Source organism: Rhinolophus sinicus, chromosome 15, assembly GCF_057876585.1.
Source record: "Rhinolophus sinicus isolate RSI-liver-muscle chromosome 15, RSI-T2T, whole genome shotgun sequence".
NCBI lineage: Eukaryota > Metazoa > Chordata > Mammalia > Chiroptera > Rhinolophidae > Rhinolophus > Rhinolophus sinicus.
The window spans coordinates 62,028,102-62,045,820 of record NC_142515.1 but is presented as its reverse complement, the minus strand read 5'-3'; the positions used below and the strand labels follow the sequence as shown (position 1 = coordinate 62,045,820).

Genomic DNA, 17,719 nt, shown 5'->3' with positions numbered 1-17,719 from the left:
CATTGATGGTGGAGGGAGTGGATGGGGCAAAAGACTTTTACTTTTTTTTTTATACCGTTCCTTTATAGTTTGCATTTTTATCACAATATGTATTACCTCTTTTAAAAATAAATTTAAAAAATAAATTGAGAACAGAATTTAGAAACAGACTCATGAATATAGGGGAATTCAGTGTAACAGCTAAAACAACACTACTGATTTTCCCTGTAAAAACCTACTTCCCCCTTCCCCCATATGATGTTGTCCTTTCCTCTTTTTCACTCTACACTCTTTCCCAGGCTATCTCTCTTCCTCCATTCTTTACTTCAACAAATACATATTAAACAGTGATTATGTACCATCCACTGTGCTAAGTACTGGGCATTGTAAAAGAAAAATAGTAAAATGGAGTTGATATTGTCAAGAGGGCAGTTTAAAATGGAGTCAGGAGACCTCCAGGAAGCTGAGCTAACACACACCCTCCATGTGAAACTGAACTTTTGAACTGGGCTAAAACGCAAATGGCTACATCCTGATATAGTCCCTGGAATTAGTACTGCATCACTGAACTCTCTATTAAGAAATAAATCTTTCACCTAGCAAAAGACATAAGCAATTAATCATGTATAGCATATTGTAAGTCTGCTTGCCAGCACCAATCACAGCTCTTTCAAAGCAACTTGTGTAATCCCTCTGGAAGCCCCCCTTTTCTGTCTTTATAAATTCTGTCCTTTTCTTCCCCCTCTCAGAGCACATTTGGGTTTCTACCCAAATCTGTGTCTTCAAAATTGCAACTCCTAAAAGACCCTAAAATAAACCTTTTGTTTGCCTTGCAGTTCTTGGTCAAAATTGATTGACAGTATATACACTAGTGACCAAGGCAGATCTGGTACCTTCACTTGAAGAACTTCGGAGTTTAGTGGGAGAAAAAGACAAGAAGCTTTTTGGCAATGGTGCCAGGATGATTCAATGGGGAAAGATTAGTCTTTTCAACAAATAATCCTGGGACAACTGGATAGTTACATGCAAAAGAATGTAACTATACACATACACCATACACAAAAATTAACTCAAAATAAATCATGGACCTATACGTAAAATTCTTAGAAGGAATTTTAGAAAATTTCCTAATTTATAGGAGGAAATCTTCATGCGCTTGGCTTAGGAATGATACCTTTCTTAGGTATGATACCAAAAGCACAAGCAACCAAAAGAAAAACAGATAATAAAAAGTATTGGCAAGGATGTCGGGAAACTGCAACCCTCATACATTGTGGGTGAAAATGTAAAGTTGTACAGCAGCTGTGGAAAACAGTTTGACAGTTCCTCAAAAGGTTAAACATAGACTTACCATATGACCCAGCAATTCTACTCTTGAGTATATACCCAAGAGTAATGAAGACACACATCCACACAAAAATTTGTACATGAATGTGCACAGTAGTATTAATTATAATAGCCAAAACGTGGGAACAATCCAAACGCTGAGATGGAGAAAAGGGGAAGGAAAAGTGACTGATAATTCAGTACGGGACCTTTGGGGGAGGGGGTGATGAAAATGTCCTAAAATTGAGTGCTATTTTGTAAAGCCATGTGGTTTATAAAGTAAAAAGATTATCCAAGACTTTGAACATTTGTTATTTGAAAAACAATGAGTTTAAACTGAGTTGGTTAGCCATTTTACCATAGAACATTTACTATCCTTAATTTCTAATGTGAAGTTGGGAAGACAGAGGTACAGAAAGGTACACTTTACTATTAGGTTGGTGCAAAAGTAATTGTGCTTTTTGCATTAACCTTTTAAACCGCAATTACTTTCGCACCAACCTAATTGCTTCCACAATTCATAGGTTAGATCATATAATACTTTTAACCTTTAAATTCCACTTATATATTAAGGTGGGAAAGTGAATGCCTTCTGAACTATTTAGATCTTGGTTAAAAGTATAAACAGGTAAAAATTTTCTTAAGTATAGCTGCTTCAAGACAATAAAATCTCCCAATTACTGCTTTTAAACATTCCTGTTATGATTACGGAGCAATTTTTGCTTTCATAAATAGCTATTATCACTCAGGGGAGAAATTTATTCTCTTGGGTTAGTTCTAGTTAGTTCCCATTAGAAAAGAGTTGATATGTGTAATTTGGGGGGGTCATTTCAAGTTCTATAAAAATAAATATTTTCCATCCAATTGGCTTGCTTATTAGTTGCCTCACCTGTAGTATGTTTTCTTGCTAGTACATGGCAAACAGCTGAAACACTGTTTGTAGATCTTGTTCTCATCTGTGTCTAGTTCTAATCCACATTTAGCACAGCCAATATATATAATGTTGGGAAGAGAAGAGAAAATGCTCTTCAGAGAACTGCGAGCATTTAGAACTACGTTCTGAGCTGCTGTAGTAGGAAACACTAGCTGTGAAATCCGGGCTTGGATGAGAATCACTCCTACAAGAGACAAATAAAAAGAAATGTTATAGAGGACCAAAGTTATAACTTTAATTTATAAACATGGTTAATTGCGTAGTTGATGCACAGTTACATATACTAACGGGTACACCCAAGGTCTTGTCCTTGGTCTTCTCTTCGTTCTTTCCCTAAATAATCTTACTCACTTCTGGCCTCGTATTAACACTGGAATGTAAGGGGTGACCTGCCTGCAACTTAGAGTGAAGATTTATTTAGCGAATTTGGCTGAACAGGTGGATGTTGTCTTTCTCCCTGCCCCCTGGAATCATGCAAAATAAGTTTAATCCCTCTTTTAGGAGAAATCCAGTCAAACACTTGAAACTGGCTAATATACCTTCTCTCCTTGCCCTCTATTCTGTTTTTTTAATTGATCACCATCTAAAGCCAAATAGGAGGTGAATTATTCTATTCTCTATTTTGTCCACAAATAATATACCACTAGCTTATCCTCTTTCTAAACTTTCTTTTTCGATTTCCTGGCCATCATCATGCATGCTCATGCTGCGCAATGAGCGTCCTCATTTACTAAAAGTGTGACTCACCAGGAACCTCAGGCATGCTCAGTGGCTCATGTTAATTCACATGTTAACAAATACTAAGTATCTATTACCCACCAGATATTCTTTTTTCCTAATTTATCTTTGTCTTATTGTATACTGAGTTCTTTGTCTAGTGAGGCTGATGAGTTTATCTGAGCATTCTTCTCCCTTCCTTTCCATATTCAGTTTAAAGCCTTTAAGTTTGTTCTTCGTCCTTTTAGCAGGTAATACAATCCAGGTCAAGGACTCATCATTGTGGTGTCCTATTCTCTTTTCTGGTGCCATTAACGGTGACTTTCCTATTCCTAAGTCCTTCTGTTTGCTTTAGTCTTTTAGTGCCTAAAGATTGTTTCATCATCTCTTCCAATCATGTCATATATCCTACATGAATAACAAGAGTATGTAGTGGGCAGCATACCCGATAAACTACTGCAGACTCTATATCACACTTTTCCACAGACATGTTGAATCACTAAGAAATTATGTAATGAAAGAATTGAATAATTTTAGAAGAATGTTAACATAACTCCTAACATTTTGCAAATTTACACACCTCTTTAAAAGAAAAGTTCCTTACAAATGCGGACTCTGCTTTCAAGGGCCTTACAGCCTGCTGGGCACTGGCATTCTGCTGATGGCAGGATGAGATGCTCAGTAAGCATCTTCATTGCTTTACAAGGAGTCAGGCACAGCCTCCTCCCCCTCTGGCTTTTGTACACTTTGTAAAGAGAGCAAACCCTCTTAGGAAATGCTCCCATGTTGATCTCCCTTTCTCCCTCCTTTTATTAAACTATGGAATAGGTTAGGAAAAAATTGCTTGTACTTCCATGTGCTCTCTCCATTTCTGTCTTAAAACACATAAACAATGATAGACATTATGAATTCAGCCCTCATAGTTGAACATAACAAGAATGAAAATGGCTAAAAGGGCCTCTCTGGACACAACCTACCAGGGATTGAGTGCAACAGTACAAAGTTTTTGCACGGTTTCCCAATAGGGAGCAAATCTCCAGGGTTTGCAAGAATACTCCCAATTCCCAGCCTCATCCCCAAAACCAACGAGGCTGTCTATATTCTTGGTACCATCAGTCATCAGAACTGTGACCACCTATTTTGTTGTCATTCATGATGTTGTTGACTTTTAAAGTCTAATTCTAAGTCTTTAATTCCAGCAGGTAGCTGTTTTGTGTTAGCAGTAGATAAGAGGGTTGACTTCTCCATAACTCCAAATTAAATGTAGCCCCTCTTCTGTCTACGGTTTTCCTTCTCACAGTGACCAGCTCCATAAGCCTGTGGGGATTTTGGGGGGAAAAAGGAGGGCACACAAATATAAATTGTTTTAGGAACTTACGTGACACTACAACATTACCCAAGACTTCACCAGGTAGCATAAATCTAGAGTCTTCTGTGGCCACAAATAACTTACTTCCATTTTTGAAAGTTGTATAAAATTTAACAGTATAAAAATTTGTAAATTTTCTATCACTTGTATTTACCTTTCAGAAATATAAAATTTAAATTAACTATTAGTATTAATAATGCTTCAATGCAGAACTGGGTATATGGAATTATTCTTCTGAGAATAAAGCTCTATATTCCACTAAAAGTTGGGGTTTTTGAGACGTGTTACATATTGTTTTTGTTTTGTACTTGCATTCTCCTTATCTTACTTTTATGATGTAATAATGCTAGTGGCTATAATTATATCTTGTAAAACATATATACAGGGCCGGCCCGATGGCTCAGGTGGTTAGAACTCCATGCTCCTAACTCTGAAGGCTGCCGGTTTGATTCCCACATGGGCCAGTGGGCTCTCAACCACAAGGTTGCCAGTTCAATTCCTTTAGTCCCGCAAGGGATGGTGGGCAGTGCCCCCTGCAACTAAGATTGAACATGGCACCTTGAACTGAGCTGCCTCCCAAATGGCTCAGTTGGTTGGAGCATGGGCTCTCAACCACAAGGTTGCCAGTTTGATTCCACGCGTCCCGCAAGGGATGGTGGGCAGCGCCCCCTGCAACTAAAATTGAACACGGCACCTTGAACTGAGCTGCTGCTGAGCTCCCAGATGGCTTAGTTGGTTGGAGTGCGTCCTCTCAACCATGAGGTTGCCAGTTCGACTCCCGCAAGGGATGGTGGGCTGTGCCCCCTGCAACTAGAAACAGCAACTGGACCTGGAGCTGAGCTGCGCCCTCCACAACTACGACTGAAAGGACAACTTGAAGCTGAACGGCACCCTCCACAACTAAGATTGAAAGGACAACAACTTGACTTGGAAAAAAGTCCTGGAAGTGCATACTGTTCCCCAATAAAGTCCTGTTCCCCTTCCCCAATAAAATCTTAAAAAAAAAAAAAAAAAACATATATCCATACCTATGTGAATTAAAACTTGTAAAATTTTAATCTGGCATTCAGCCAAGGTAGAGTAAGGGACTAGATTTATGCTCCAACCTTTTTGTATAATAAAAAACAAATATGTGTCTTTGTCCCTAGCCCTGGCACACAGCTCCCCAAACCCTTGGAATCTCCAGAGTGATAAGAGTGTCTATTGCATGCTCATCAGATGGCTGGTGGCTGGTGACTGGGGGCCAGGCCCATAGAGAGGTTCAGGATGGGGGTGGTCACCAGAAACACCAAGGCATAATTTGAGGGTTGGAATTTTCAGCCTCACCCCACAACCTCTAAAAGTTGGAGTTAATCACCAATGGCCAATGATTTAACCAATCATACCTACATAATGAGTCCTTGATCAAAAGCTTCTGGGTTGATGAACACAGAGTGGGGCACCCAGAGAGGACACGGAAGCTCCACGCCGTTCCCCCACACCTTCCCCTATGCATGTCTTCCATTTGGCTGTTCCTGAGTTGTATCCTTTATAATAAGTTGGTAAATATCAATAAAAAGTGTTCCTGGGTTCTATGAACAATTCTAGCAAATTATTGAACCTGAAAGGGGGGGTGGGCGGTGGAAGTTCCCAACTGTGTAGCCATGTCAGACAGAAGCATGGGTATCCTGGCACCTAATACTTCTGACTAGCACCTGAAGTGAGGACAGTGTTATGGGCTTTGCCCTTAAACCTATGCAGTCTGACATTGACTCTAGGTAGGTAGGGTCAGAATTGAACTGAACTGTGGGACACCCAGTTGGTGATCCGAGAATTGGAGGACTGGTTGTTGGTATGGAAAAAGAAAACCCACATATTTGTGTCAGAAGTGTTGTATAAATAAACAGTTCCGATACTTGAAACAATTGAAAAACCAAACAAAATGTATGAAACGACAATTCTCAAGACCTCGGATCTCAGGCAACAAAGGGCAGTGATCCTTAAGAAATAGAAAAAAAGAAGTGAGCTGGGTGATGACCCCAGCTTATAGACAAGAATTTCCTGGCTGTGGTGCAGGAAAGGGGTCTCCTGGCAGAGCTTGGCTGGTTTCCTCGAGTTGAGAGAGGAAACCAGAGCTTTGAGTACGGGAGGCTAAAAGAGCTAGAGTTCTCAGGGCAGGGTACTAGACAGACGAGAGCTGCAAAAACAGAAAGCTCTGGAAAGCTGCAGAGGTTTCCCCTGGAGAATTCAACTGAGTGTTTACCAGTAGATGTGACCAGATGCCAAAGAAAGAACCATCTGAAAAGATTTCTGGGAAAAATCCCTGAAGCTTGCACAAAGCTGGGGAAAATGTAGTTTCCCTTCCCACCAGCTAGAATGGAAAAGCTCATAATCCACAGGGCATGGGATAGAGAACTCAGAAGCTGTACTTAGAAGGAAATGTTTGGCATTAAATGCCTACACTGGAAGAAAAGAAAAGCCTCATGTCAATGACCTCAATTTCCACTTTAATAAATGAGAAAAAGTGAAACCCAAAAAAGCAGAAGGAAATAATAAAGATCAGACCAGAAATCAATAAAATAGAAAACAGAAAAATAGCGTGTTTCCCCAAGAATACGACCTACCCGGAAAATAAGCCCTAGCATGATTTTTCAGGATGACAGCCCATGAACATAAACCCTAATGTGTCTTTTGGAGCAAAAATTAATATAAGACTGGTTCTTATTTTCGGGGAAACACAGTAGGAAAAAAAAAAATCAATGAAACCCAAAGGTAGTTATTTGAGAAGATCAATAAAATTGATAAACCTCTAGCCAAATTGATCAGGGGGGAAAAAAAGGAGATACAAATTAGCAATATCAAGTAATAATAATAATATCATTGCAGATGGTACAACTGTTTTTTGGAAAATAGTATGGTAGTTTCATTAAAAAGTTAAACATACACTTCCCATATAATCCAGCTATTTATTCAACTCCTAGGTATTTATGAACGATAAAAAAAAAGACTATGTCCATATAATGCTTTATACATGAATGTTTATAGAAACTTTATTTATAACAGCCAAGAACTGGAAATAACTCTGATGTCCATCAACAGATGAACAGACAAACAAGTACGGAATATACAATACAAGCGAATAAAAAGGAATGAATTACTGATAGGCACAACAGTACAGATACATCTGAAAAGCATTTACGAAGTTAAAGATGCCAAACAAAACAGTGTACATGCTGTTTAGTTCCACGTATCTCAAATCACAGAAAATTCAAACTAATCTCACTGTTAGAAAGCAGATTGAATTAAATGATGAGCTGCTGGTAACTAGACACAAAAAAATTTTGAGTGATCCTTAATAATTATAAATTAACCTCAAAGGATTGTAGGCAAAAAGCTAAGAAGATGCCACTATCTGGTGCAGTTATTTACAAAGATCTATATTTCACTTTTAAATTCAAATACATTTTTCCCACAAATGGTAGGTTCCTTATTTATATTAAAACAAGCAATATTTTAAGTATATAAAGATCTTACCTGAATACTTATTCTCTAGGTGTGTTGTTAAATCTGATATCTTCACAAAAGAAGGCCTGTTGTTTTGAAATTTTGCTTTAAATGTAATTGCCCTTACGTCATCATCAAACAGGCACTCACAGGATGACCAAGGTGTTGTATGCAATTCTAGGTTTTCTAGGATGCAATTTCGCTGAACGAAAAGATACTTAAATTCCCAAATGTAATCTTAAAGAAACAAATAAAAACAAAAGGTTGCCAAAAGGAATTAATCTAGGCTCAAAAACAGACTAAACAGACTGACCTGATTAAATCACTTAAATATAACTTCCATCACACTAAGGAAGTGGGGTGTAAAGAGACTAAATATGAATGTTGTATTAAGGCAATAGGACAAGGATGCTAGACATAATTTTAATAAGAATTTTTTCTAAAGATTTCTCGGTCTCCTAAACAGTCATAATTTATTATAATCAACTGCTTCTCAGAGTAGCAAATTCTCATTTTGGTATCTACAGGCAAAGATTTTTTTTAATAATAGGGACACAGAAATGGACACGTCTGCCATAATCAATATCTCTCATTGATTTTCAACACCTTAGTTTTCTTATTTAGCTAATTTTTCCAGAACAAAGGATGCATTTAGATATAGTTGCACCTATTTTTAATTCCCTCAGTAATAATTCTACTTCTTAAAACCACTAGCATAGTCCTTCTTGCCAAATATTCTATATTAATAAATACTAATATTAATACTTCTATATTCTATATTAAGTCATATTCTAGATTAATAAATTCTACATTACAACTTTAATGTTCTATTACTATATAAATTAATAAATTCTTTATTAATAAATTTGTCCTATATTAATAAATTCAATATTAAAACTACAATAAAACAGGTCTCTTAGCACTAAGTGTTCTAATAACAGCTGTCTTTTTAGTTTTCCACTTACTTCAGATCATAATCTAATTCACACACCCCACCTGCTTCCTTAGTTTCTTTCATTTGACAGTTTTGTGTGTGGAGACTCTTAGAACAAGTCAGTAAATCCATATAAATAGAGCATCATTAGAAAAACCAAATTGTATATATTCCAAGTTGTTGCTTAAAACTAGTCACTATTTTTAAAGTAGCTTTGTCTTATTACAAAATACATCCTTAGAAATCACAGATAAGCTAAGTAAATAAATAGTAACCATAATTTCAGCACCCCCAAAATAAACAGTTAACACTTGTTTTCAATTTGTTTCATTTTTACTTAATATGTCAAATATATCTTTACATGTCATTAAGTATTATTTTACATTATTTTATAATATGCATAATATGCCATTGCACAGCTAGACCAAAATCGTAAAAATTATTACAGCAATCCTCTATTTTGGAGCACGTTGGCTGGTTCTCAGGTTTTCACTATTATAAACAGTACCGTGATAATTGTATTTTTAGCTACATCTTTATGCATAGCCATGACGAATAAGTATAATTATTAGGCCAAAGGTATTACAAATGCTAAGGCTTTCATAGCATCAATTGTCCTCAAGAAGTTTTTTGCCAGTTTACATTTTCAATAGTTTATGAGAATGACTAGTTCCCCATATCCTCTCTGTAATTTCTTAGGAGAGAAATTATCTATCATCATTTTATTTGTATGTCTTTAATTACTAGTAGGAGTAGTTTTTCTTATATTTTTTAGCCATTTTTGTTTCTTATTTGGGACTTTCCTGTTCATATCTGTTGCTTATTTAGCATTACAGATATGTCTTTTGCTCATTGCATTATTTTCTAAAAAAATGCATTTTTTTTCTGTTTTTTTCACTTGTCTTTTAAATCTGTATATGGTGATTTTTATGTATAGTATAGTTTCTGTTGCTGTATTTTATTTAACCTACTAACTTTGGATTCCAATAAGTTTGCTAGTTTTTTTTCCAACTACTTATTGTTTCTTTTTTAAAAAATGTATTTGAATCAATGGATCTGGAATTTATTTTGGCACAAATATAAAATATTAATTTAATTTAATTCTATTTTTTCTCAAATTGTTAGCTAGATATTCCAGACATTACCTACCTTTTTTTTTCCAAAAGGAAAAAGGTTTCCTTTTATTTTTTAATTATAAGATAAAATATGTTCATTGTGAAATATTTAGACAGTAAAAGAGTAAGGAAGTAATAGGTGAAGTAAGATTGGTCATATTTTAATAAGCTGGATAATGGTATTTTAGTTCATTATATTATTATCTCTATATACCAGGGATGCCAAAAAATGTATACACATGACTTGTATTCATCTTTTGTTACCAGTATATATTGAGTATTACAATTTTAATAGTTTTTTTTCCTTTCTTATAATGTGTATACATGTTTAAATTTTTTCATAAAATATTTAAAAAGTAAATGCAGTTTTCACACATGCTTAAAATTCAAACTAAAAGTAAAGAAAAAATAAAAGCCACATAAAACTACCATACAGAGATAGCCATTGCTAGCATTTTAGCATCTATAGCTCCAGATTTTAAAATGTACATACATACTTATATATCCACTTTTATTACAATGGATCCTAGTGTACATGAAGTTCTATAATTTTTTTATACTAAATAAGACATCACACACGTCTCTCTGGGCTAGTGAGCACACATATCTTTGGTACTGAATACCTTTTGTGTGGCCACCCAGACTACAAATGCCCCCATAACTGTTCCCTCACCCTCCGAAATAAGCTCAGGCATTCCTATTTGTACTTTTGAACCCTGTCCTTCAGGCCGCAGATGATTCAATCAAATTCCATCTGAGCAGTAAGATTTTCTTTGCAGGGAAATGGGACTGGTCTCTTAAAGAAAAAAAAGTAAAAGGGGCGGCCGGTTAGCTCAGTTGGTTACAGAACAGTGCTCTTAAGGTTGCCGGTTCAATCCCCACATGGGCCACTGTGAGCTGCACACTCCACAACTAGACTGAAGCAACTACTTGACTTGGAGCTGATGGGTCCTGGAAAAACACACTTAAATAAATGAAAGTTTAAAAAAAGTAAAATCAGGATCTACAGAGTAACTATCTGCTTTTCACATGGTGGAGAAGCAGAGAAAGTCTGCACAGAGTACATAAAGCAGATATATGGAGAAGTTGCCTGCAACCAACAAAGCTTTTCAACGCCTAGTTCCAAGTCCCCCCAAAACCCATAAGCCCTCTTGCCCTATGTACTGTGAGATATTCCTGCATACTTCAAATACAGCCACCTTCATTGTTTAAGTTAACCAGAGTAGAGTTCTAGTTCTAACTACAAGCCTCAGTGACCAAGTTTAAATATAATTTCTTAATACATCCCAAGGATTGCAAAACTTCATGTACATGCATTTTTTACTTCCTCATTTTTTTCTTATCATTTGATACAAGCAAAGTTATTTCCTCCTCAAACTTTAGTCTTTTACTCCTTAAAGATGGGGATTTGGAATGGTTGTCTGATCTGTACTTTACTCTTCATTCATTCACTAATTCATAAAGAAAACATTTACCAGGGCAGACACAGTAACAGTGTGATTGGGACACAATGGTAAACAAGCTAGTGAGGGTGCTTGTACACACAGAACTTACAATCTACTGAGAAAATTAGTTAATTATCAAGCAAGCAAATAGCCAGATAATCTCAGTTGTGTTAAGTGGCACGAATGGAATACAAAGAGTGATCTGACAGAGAGTGGTCATGTATACACATGTGTGAGGCCTCCCTGAGGATGTGAAATTGGAGCTGAAAGATAAAGGAACCATGCATGTGAGAGACTTGGAGGAAAAAGCACTCCAGGCAGAAGAAACATGTAAATTCAAGGTGATGAGGCAGGAAAAGGACTGGCACGTTCAAGTACCAGAAAGAAGTCGTGTACAGGTCAGGCTAGGAAGTCTGAGGGAGAGTGGTATTGAGACAATTTGTGATACATTTCTGTGTTTGAATCACGAATTAGGGTGTGAATGGATTTCAAATCTCCACGCAGACATAATTATGATTGTGCATGAAAATCACTGCAGTGTCGGGATTATTTGCATTTATTCTGTGTTTAATGAGTAATGTCATGAGAGTACTTTATTATAATTTATTTTTTAAATATTAGACTTCTATGAAATAATTTCAGGAGGATATTGCACGGAATGGCATTTAGTTCTGAATAGCTTATTTTATGCATACCCAATTATTCTTAAGAAGTATAATTTAGGTTCCTAGTACAGTCTCATTAGGACCTAAATTGTAACCAAAGCTTGCCACATATGAGGCACACCGAACGTGAACTTGGAATTATTCTTCCCAAAAACATCAACTCTGTTATCTCCAGTATTCAGTAATAACTGCTTGATAATCATTTCTGATTGTATCACCTAAATGTGAGTTGTGGTTTTTTTATCCTTGGGAACAAATAAAAGCAGTGTCCAGTATAAAGGTCAATAGAGAATGCTTCAAGAAATACCAAATGAATAGCTAGAATGCTACCAATTTCTGAAAGTAGAAATCACTTACTCAGATCACTATTAAAAATTGGTATTGTCCCATTTTAAAAAGAATAATCTTGAGGTATTGAGGTAGATATTAAAACTTAAAAATGGTGGTTATAAATAAAGTATGCTGAATGAGTGAATGAACAAAGAACAACTACATCTGAATTCCTGGATTCATACATTTTCAATATTAACCTAAAAACCACAGAATAATCTAGAGACAACTATAATTTCTCTTCTATCAACCAAATAACTACTCATTTTAAAAGAATATTCATATTAAGCATGGAGCCATCTGCTTTGCTATAGCTCCATTAGAACCGGAATAATACCTTTGACCTACATTTTGATCAGCATGCACTAGACTCATGCTCCTGGCTATGAAATGTTGGTCAATAATGACCAACATTTAGTCTATCATTGACACATTTGTCAGATTTCTCAACCAAGCAAATATTTACCACTGATCCTAACATAAAAGTCCAAAGTCAGATTTATCTCAAATCCTAGTCACAGACTATTAATGATTAAGAGAGATAATGTGGCAGATCCTATATTTGGGTTAAGTATTTGTAAGTAAAAGTTTGGGAAGAGACATTAACTTTTGGGTAAAAAAGAATAGGTCACACAATCATCTCAATTAATTTAACAGGATAAAGTAAGTCATAAGCTACTAATTAATTAATTATTCTATCTGACTGTTACAACTATAGGATGTCACAATATCAAAAGGAAAATATACTATTTATTGAAATATCAATTCCATTTAATTCAATACATCATAAATTATTAATTTATGCTTTGAAGAAAAATGTAATCACGGGTCGCATTTTCAACATAAACATTCTATGGGTGGCTAATAGCCCATACTTTTTAAATAACTGGAATTATAACCTGGAACTCAGTAATTTACTAAACAGTAACATTGTGACTTGAAAGAATTAATACAACTCCACTATCTGCCTTATAACCAGAGAGAAGTTTATTTATCAGAGTACTTTGGCTGAAAAAAAAATTGTAGAAGCTTCTCCAAAATTAAATTTTTAAAGAACATTATCCGAAAGAGATAAGATCTTCACTAGAAAGGTAAAGTAGTATACCTGGGAATAAATGGAAGCTTTTATTTTGCCACCATCAATCATAGAGAACTTATTAGATTACTGAATTGCTTACTGGAGGTATAAAATTATAATAGAAGAAATCTGCAGAAGAATATTCAATCATGATCACTTATATTTCAAATTTAATCTAATCCTTTAAAATTCTCTTCATCTTAGGTTCATAAGCATTAATCATTTACCCAACTATAAATACGTAGACTAAATGCTTTTTGGTGTATTTACCTTTTTTCCTTTGAAGTTGAGGGTACCAGTCTGCTCCACGACCCCATAATACAAGCACATAATGTTGACCTTGGACCTGTTCCACAGTTACTATAACTTTCCTTTGCTTCTGTCCTCTATAACTATATAATGCCTCTGGAAAAGGAAAAGGAATATTTTAGTTGACATTATTCTATCACATGTGATACCATACTTTAATATCTAATGATTAATACATAACGATAACCAAATGGTACACTAAGAAGGTCTTGTATCTTTGTTTTGTAATCTAAAATTAAAGAGTTGCCCAAAATGATTACCTGTCAGTATAGTGATATCGACAACTCTTAATACTGCATGGACTAATACGTCAGGCTGAAGCTGCTCCAATTTTACAAATTCTATTCCGTTCATTTTCTGAGGCTGCCTCTGAGGAAGATCTCTCAGATAGGAGTGTTTTGAAGCCACATAAGCCAGTAAATCTTGAAGTACAACATCACTAATTACACTGGAATCTAAGAAAGAAACACACACACACATATAAAAGATGACAAAACTATATTTTCTTAACACAGTATTTTCTTAGAATTGTAAAGTTGTAAAGTGTGATTAAAAGTACAACATGATTTTATATCTACAAAACATGTAGCTTATTCTTGAATCAGTTTAGATGCAAAAATAAGCTTGATATTTTTAACCAATAGAAACAGAATCGTTTACCATCACCAAAAAACTTGCCCTGTTCTCTCACTTTTCCATTTTGTTATAAATCATTTTTCTACCAACTAACCAAGACCAATACTTCAGTTATTTTTTGAGTCCTCCATTACCCTGTTATATCCAGTCAGTTCCCTAATCCCTGGAGTCTGATTTGATCACGTCTTCCCCAACTATCCCAACCACTGCCATTCTTCCTCAAGATTCTTAGCATGTCACAGCTGAAATACTCTAGGAATCGCCTAACTGGCTCTTTCTCTCAACTGCCTTATTCTTTCCCATTTCCAAGCCTCTGTCCTCACCATTTTCACTGCTGCAGTGCTGTCACCCTCCTCTCTACCTAACCAAACACTGCACAGAGTAATAACCACTAAAGGCTCCCAGTGGTTTCTCCTTTTATCTCTAACTCTCACTGGCATTTGAGCATGTGATACATTATATTATTTCTCTTGATGATAGATCAGTCATTTAATTCATCAATCATTATCCCATTTAGATGTTTTTGTTTTCCAGTCTCAAATTTTTTTCTAGTTTTTTTGAGATATACTTTACACACAGTAAAATACACACATTTTAAATGTACAAATTGATAAGTTTGGGTATTTTTAAATTTTAATTTCCCTGAAGGAAAGGGAGGTATGTTTGAATGTGTGATTGATTGTTGATCCAATAAGATCTCAGCAAAAAACACTTTGTAGAAAAGTACTTTTTAGAAAGCAGAGACTATTAACCATTTTCAGTAGAAAAAAGTAAATGACTCTTCTTTCCTCCTCTCAGTAACATTCTCATCCTGATGTATTTCTTATACCACACTAAGGCCTCATTTTTCACTCACTCAGCAGTAGACCATCCACTATATGACTGGCATTACATCAGGTACTAAGGATACAAAGACATATCATGTCACCATCCAACACTGAAGGGATTATCAACCTGGAGACAGTAAATAACAAGCACTGGGCTCAAAGCATAAGAGGCATATGTGAGCATTCCTAAGAACACACAGAAAGAACTGCCCGGGGAAGCTAGAAGAGGCTTTGAGGGAATATTTGAGCTGCGTTTTGCAAAAATGTCTAATCAAAGATTTCCAGGTAGTAATTAGGGATGGGGAATATAGCATTTCCAGGTAAATAGAAGGGGTCTGCAATTCTTTTTACACACCATAGATGCTTTTGGTAGTCTGATGAAACATGTACACCCATTGTTAGAATAGAATTTTTATACCAGCTTTATTGAGCTATAATTCACATACATAAAATTCACCCTTTTAAAGTTTACAATTCAGTGTTTTTTAGTTTACAAAGTTGTGCAACTATTACCATTATTTAATTTTAGAATATTTTTATTACAGAATAATGTTTTACATGCATAAATGAAATATTAGTAAGATCACAAAACCAATTAATGGAAATATAGCAATCAAACTATTTTTAAACTGAGATAATATATGTGTCTCATTACCACATTAAATAACAAGATATAGCAGAATATATAGTAACTATTGCAATTTCAAAGTATGCCAGAGTATCATGGACATAATTCAAGTTATCTTCAACAACTGTAATGTGATATGAAAATCTTTGTGCTTTCCATTGGTGACCAAGTCACAAGTACTGCTAATATTACTGTGGATTGCTGCCTTATTCATAATGCAATTAGTGAAAATAAAGATGTAATGTCTTCCCATCCAAGTTTATGGACCCTTTAATGTAGAGGAATCAATTTTCATAGAAGAGAGACTACGAAGAACATTTAGGAGGCTAATGACCATCCAGAAGGCGATGAAGGAGCATTGGAACCAGACAAGACTGCATGAAGGGGAAAAAAGTTATAGATGTGTGAAATAGCTCAGAGGTAGAACCCAACAAACACTCAGAGATGGAGGGTGAAGAAAAGATGAAAGATGACATCAAGATTTCTAGTACACCTGAGTGGATGGATTAAAACAAAGATTTTAGAGCTTCTAAAACCTGATACATAAAATCTATTCTAATTAAGATTACTGAATTCCTAAATGAATTTTATAAAATAATGATAACACTAACAAAGATAATGAGCATGAGAGAAAAGAATCAAGAGTATGAAAGATGAATGAGAGAAGGAGGGAAGAATAGAGATAAGGAGATCATTTAGATTACAGCAAAACCCAACCCCAAGTATCTCCTTCCACAGCTCCAATTTATTCACCAGACCTCCTGATTCTTCTTTCACAATATTTCCAGCACATCTGGAATCGGAAGAGCTGGGTTCAGATTCTGACTCTGTAAATAATGAGTTCTGTGAACTTGTACATTAATTTCTCTTGGCTTTATTCTTTGTCTACAATATGGAGCTTTTGGGGGGGTACTCCTGATATAAAATTATTTTCTTATCCCTGCTTCATGAAAATTAATATGGAAATATCTGATTACAGTTGTACCTCGGTTTTCAAACATCTCTGTTGACAAACATTTTAGTCTACAAACGCCATAAATTTTATTTATCTATGGTATCATTAGATAGCAAAATTCATGCTAAATTTTCAGTTTTAGGAGTTGATTTTAAAGGTCTGGAACTGTTTAATACATTTTGCATTACTTTCTATGGGGAAACCACACCTCAGTTTTCAACGTTTCATAACTCGAAGGTCTTCCGGAACGGATTACATTCGAAAACCGAGGTACCACTGTATTTAGATTCCAAATAGTCTATTTCATGAATCACTCTGCTAACCTTTGATTTATATATTTTATTTAATTTGATATTTAAAATAAATTTATATCCTATCACATTATCAGGACTAGGTTTGTAAAATATGTAATACCTCACTATAATGAGAAAAGAACAAAAGTCTCTTCAAAAGTACAATATATTGATCAAAAGTAAGAATGCTCTCGACATGTAATTATTTGCAAAAGAAAACCATAAGCTAACCAAACTGATTTATTCTTTCACTAGAAAAACAATTGCAGTGTTCTCAAAGTATCAACTGATAACCATTTGCCTAAATCAATTTGCCTACAGCCAAAAAGCCTGAGAATATACTTTATTTAGCTAACCTGTGAAAAACAAGGCAACATAAATTCCTATGTAAATATAAAAACAAAGTCTTTGAAGTAACCTCTAAAAGTTACCTAATTATAATTAGTTCAAGGTTTTCTATTGTTCTACAAAAACCTTAAGCTCCCCCGGGGTTCCACTGTCTATTTCCCACCAGAATTAGGTCCTAAGATTTTTATGAAACTACTAAACTAGATCAGCTTTACTTGAATCTAGATTGGCCTTAAAATCAGAGCTATCTACTCCTATCTCCCAAATCCCTTGCAAAATATTGGCATACTATGTTATTTTCATTATTTCAAAACATTCTTTACCCTTCCATTGTATTAACATCTGTAA

The 17,719-nt window shown here is 35.2% G+C and overlaps 1 protein-coding gene across 18 annotated transcripts in view; it reads right to left on the bottom strand.

Annotated features, from left to right (window-relative positions):
- The window catches only part of SHLD2 (shieldin complex subunit 2), a 104,791-nt gene that overhangs the window by 2,922 nt on the left and 84,150 nt on the right, over nucleotides 1-17,719 (bottom strand). For 17 of the 18 annotated variants that reach the window (XM_074337216.2, XM_074337221.2, XM_074337226.2 and 14 more), the window contains 4 exons: nucleotides 13,945-14,139; nucleotides 13,646-13,780; nucleotides 7,839-8,045; nucleotides 2,195-2,423 (listed from right to left, as the gene is read on the bottom strand). In XM_074337216.2, coding sequence (XP_074193317.2) covers nucleotides 2,195-2,423; nucleotides 7,839-8,045; nucleotides 13,646-13,780; nucleotides 13,945-14,139 — 766 coding nt within the window. Of the gene's footprint in view, nucleotides 1-2,194; nucleotides 2,424-5,710; nucleotides 5,852-7,838; nucleotides 8,046-13,645; nucleotides 13,781-13,944; nucleotides 14,140-17,719 lie in introns of those variants that run through there. The other variant, XM_074337228.2, reaches the window with a different exon arrangement.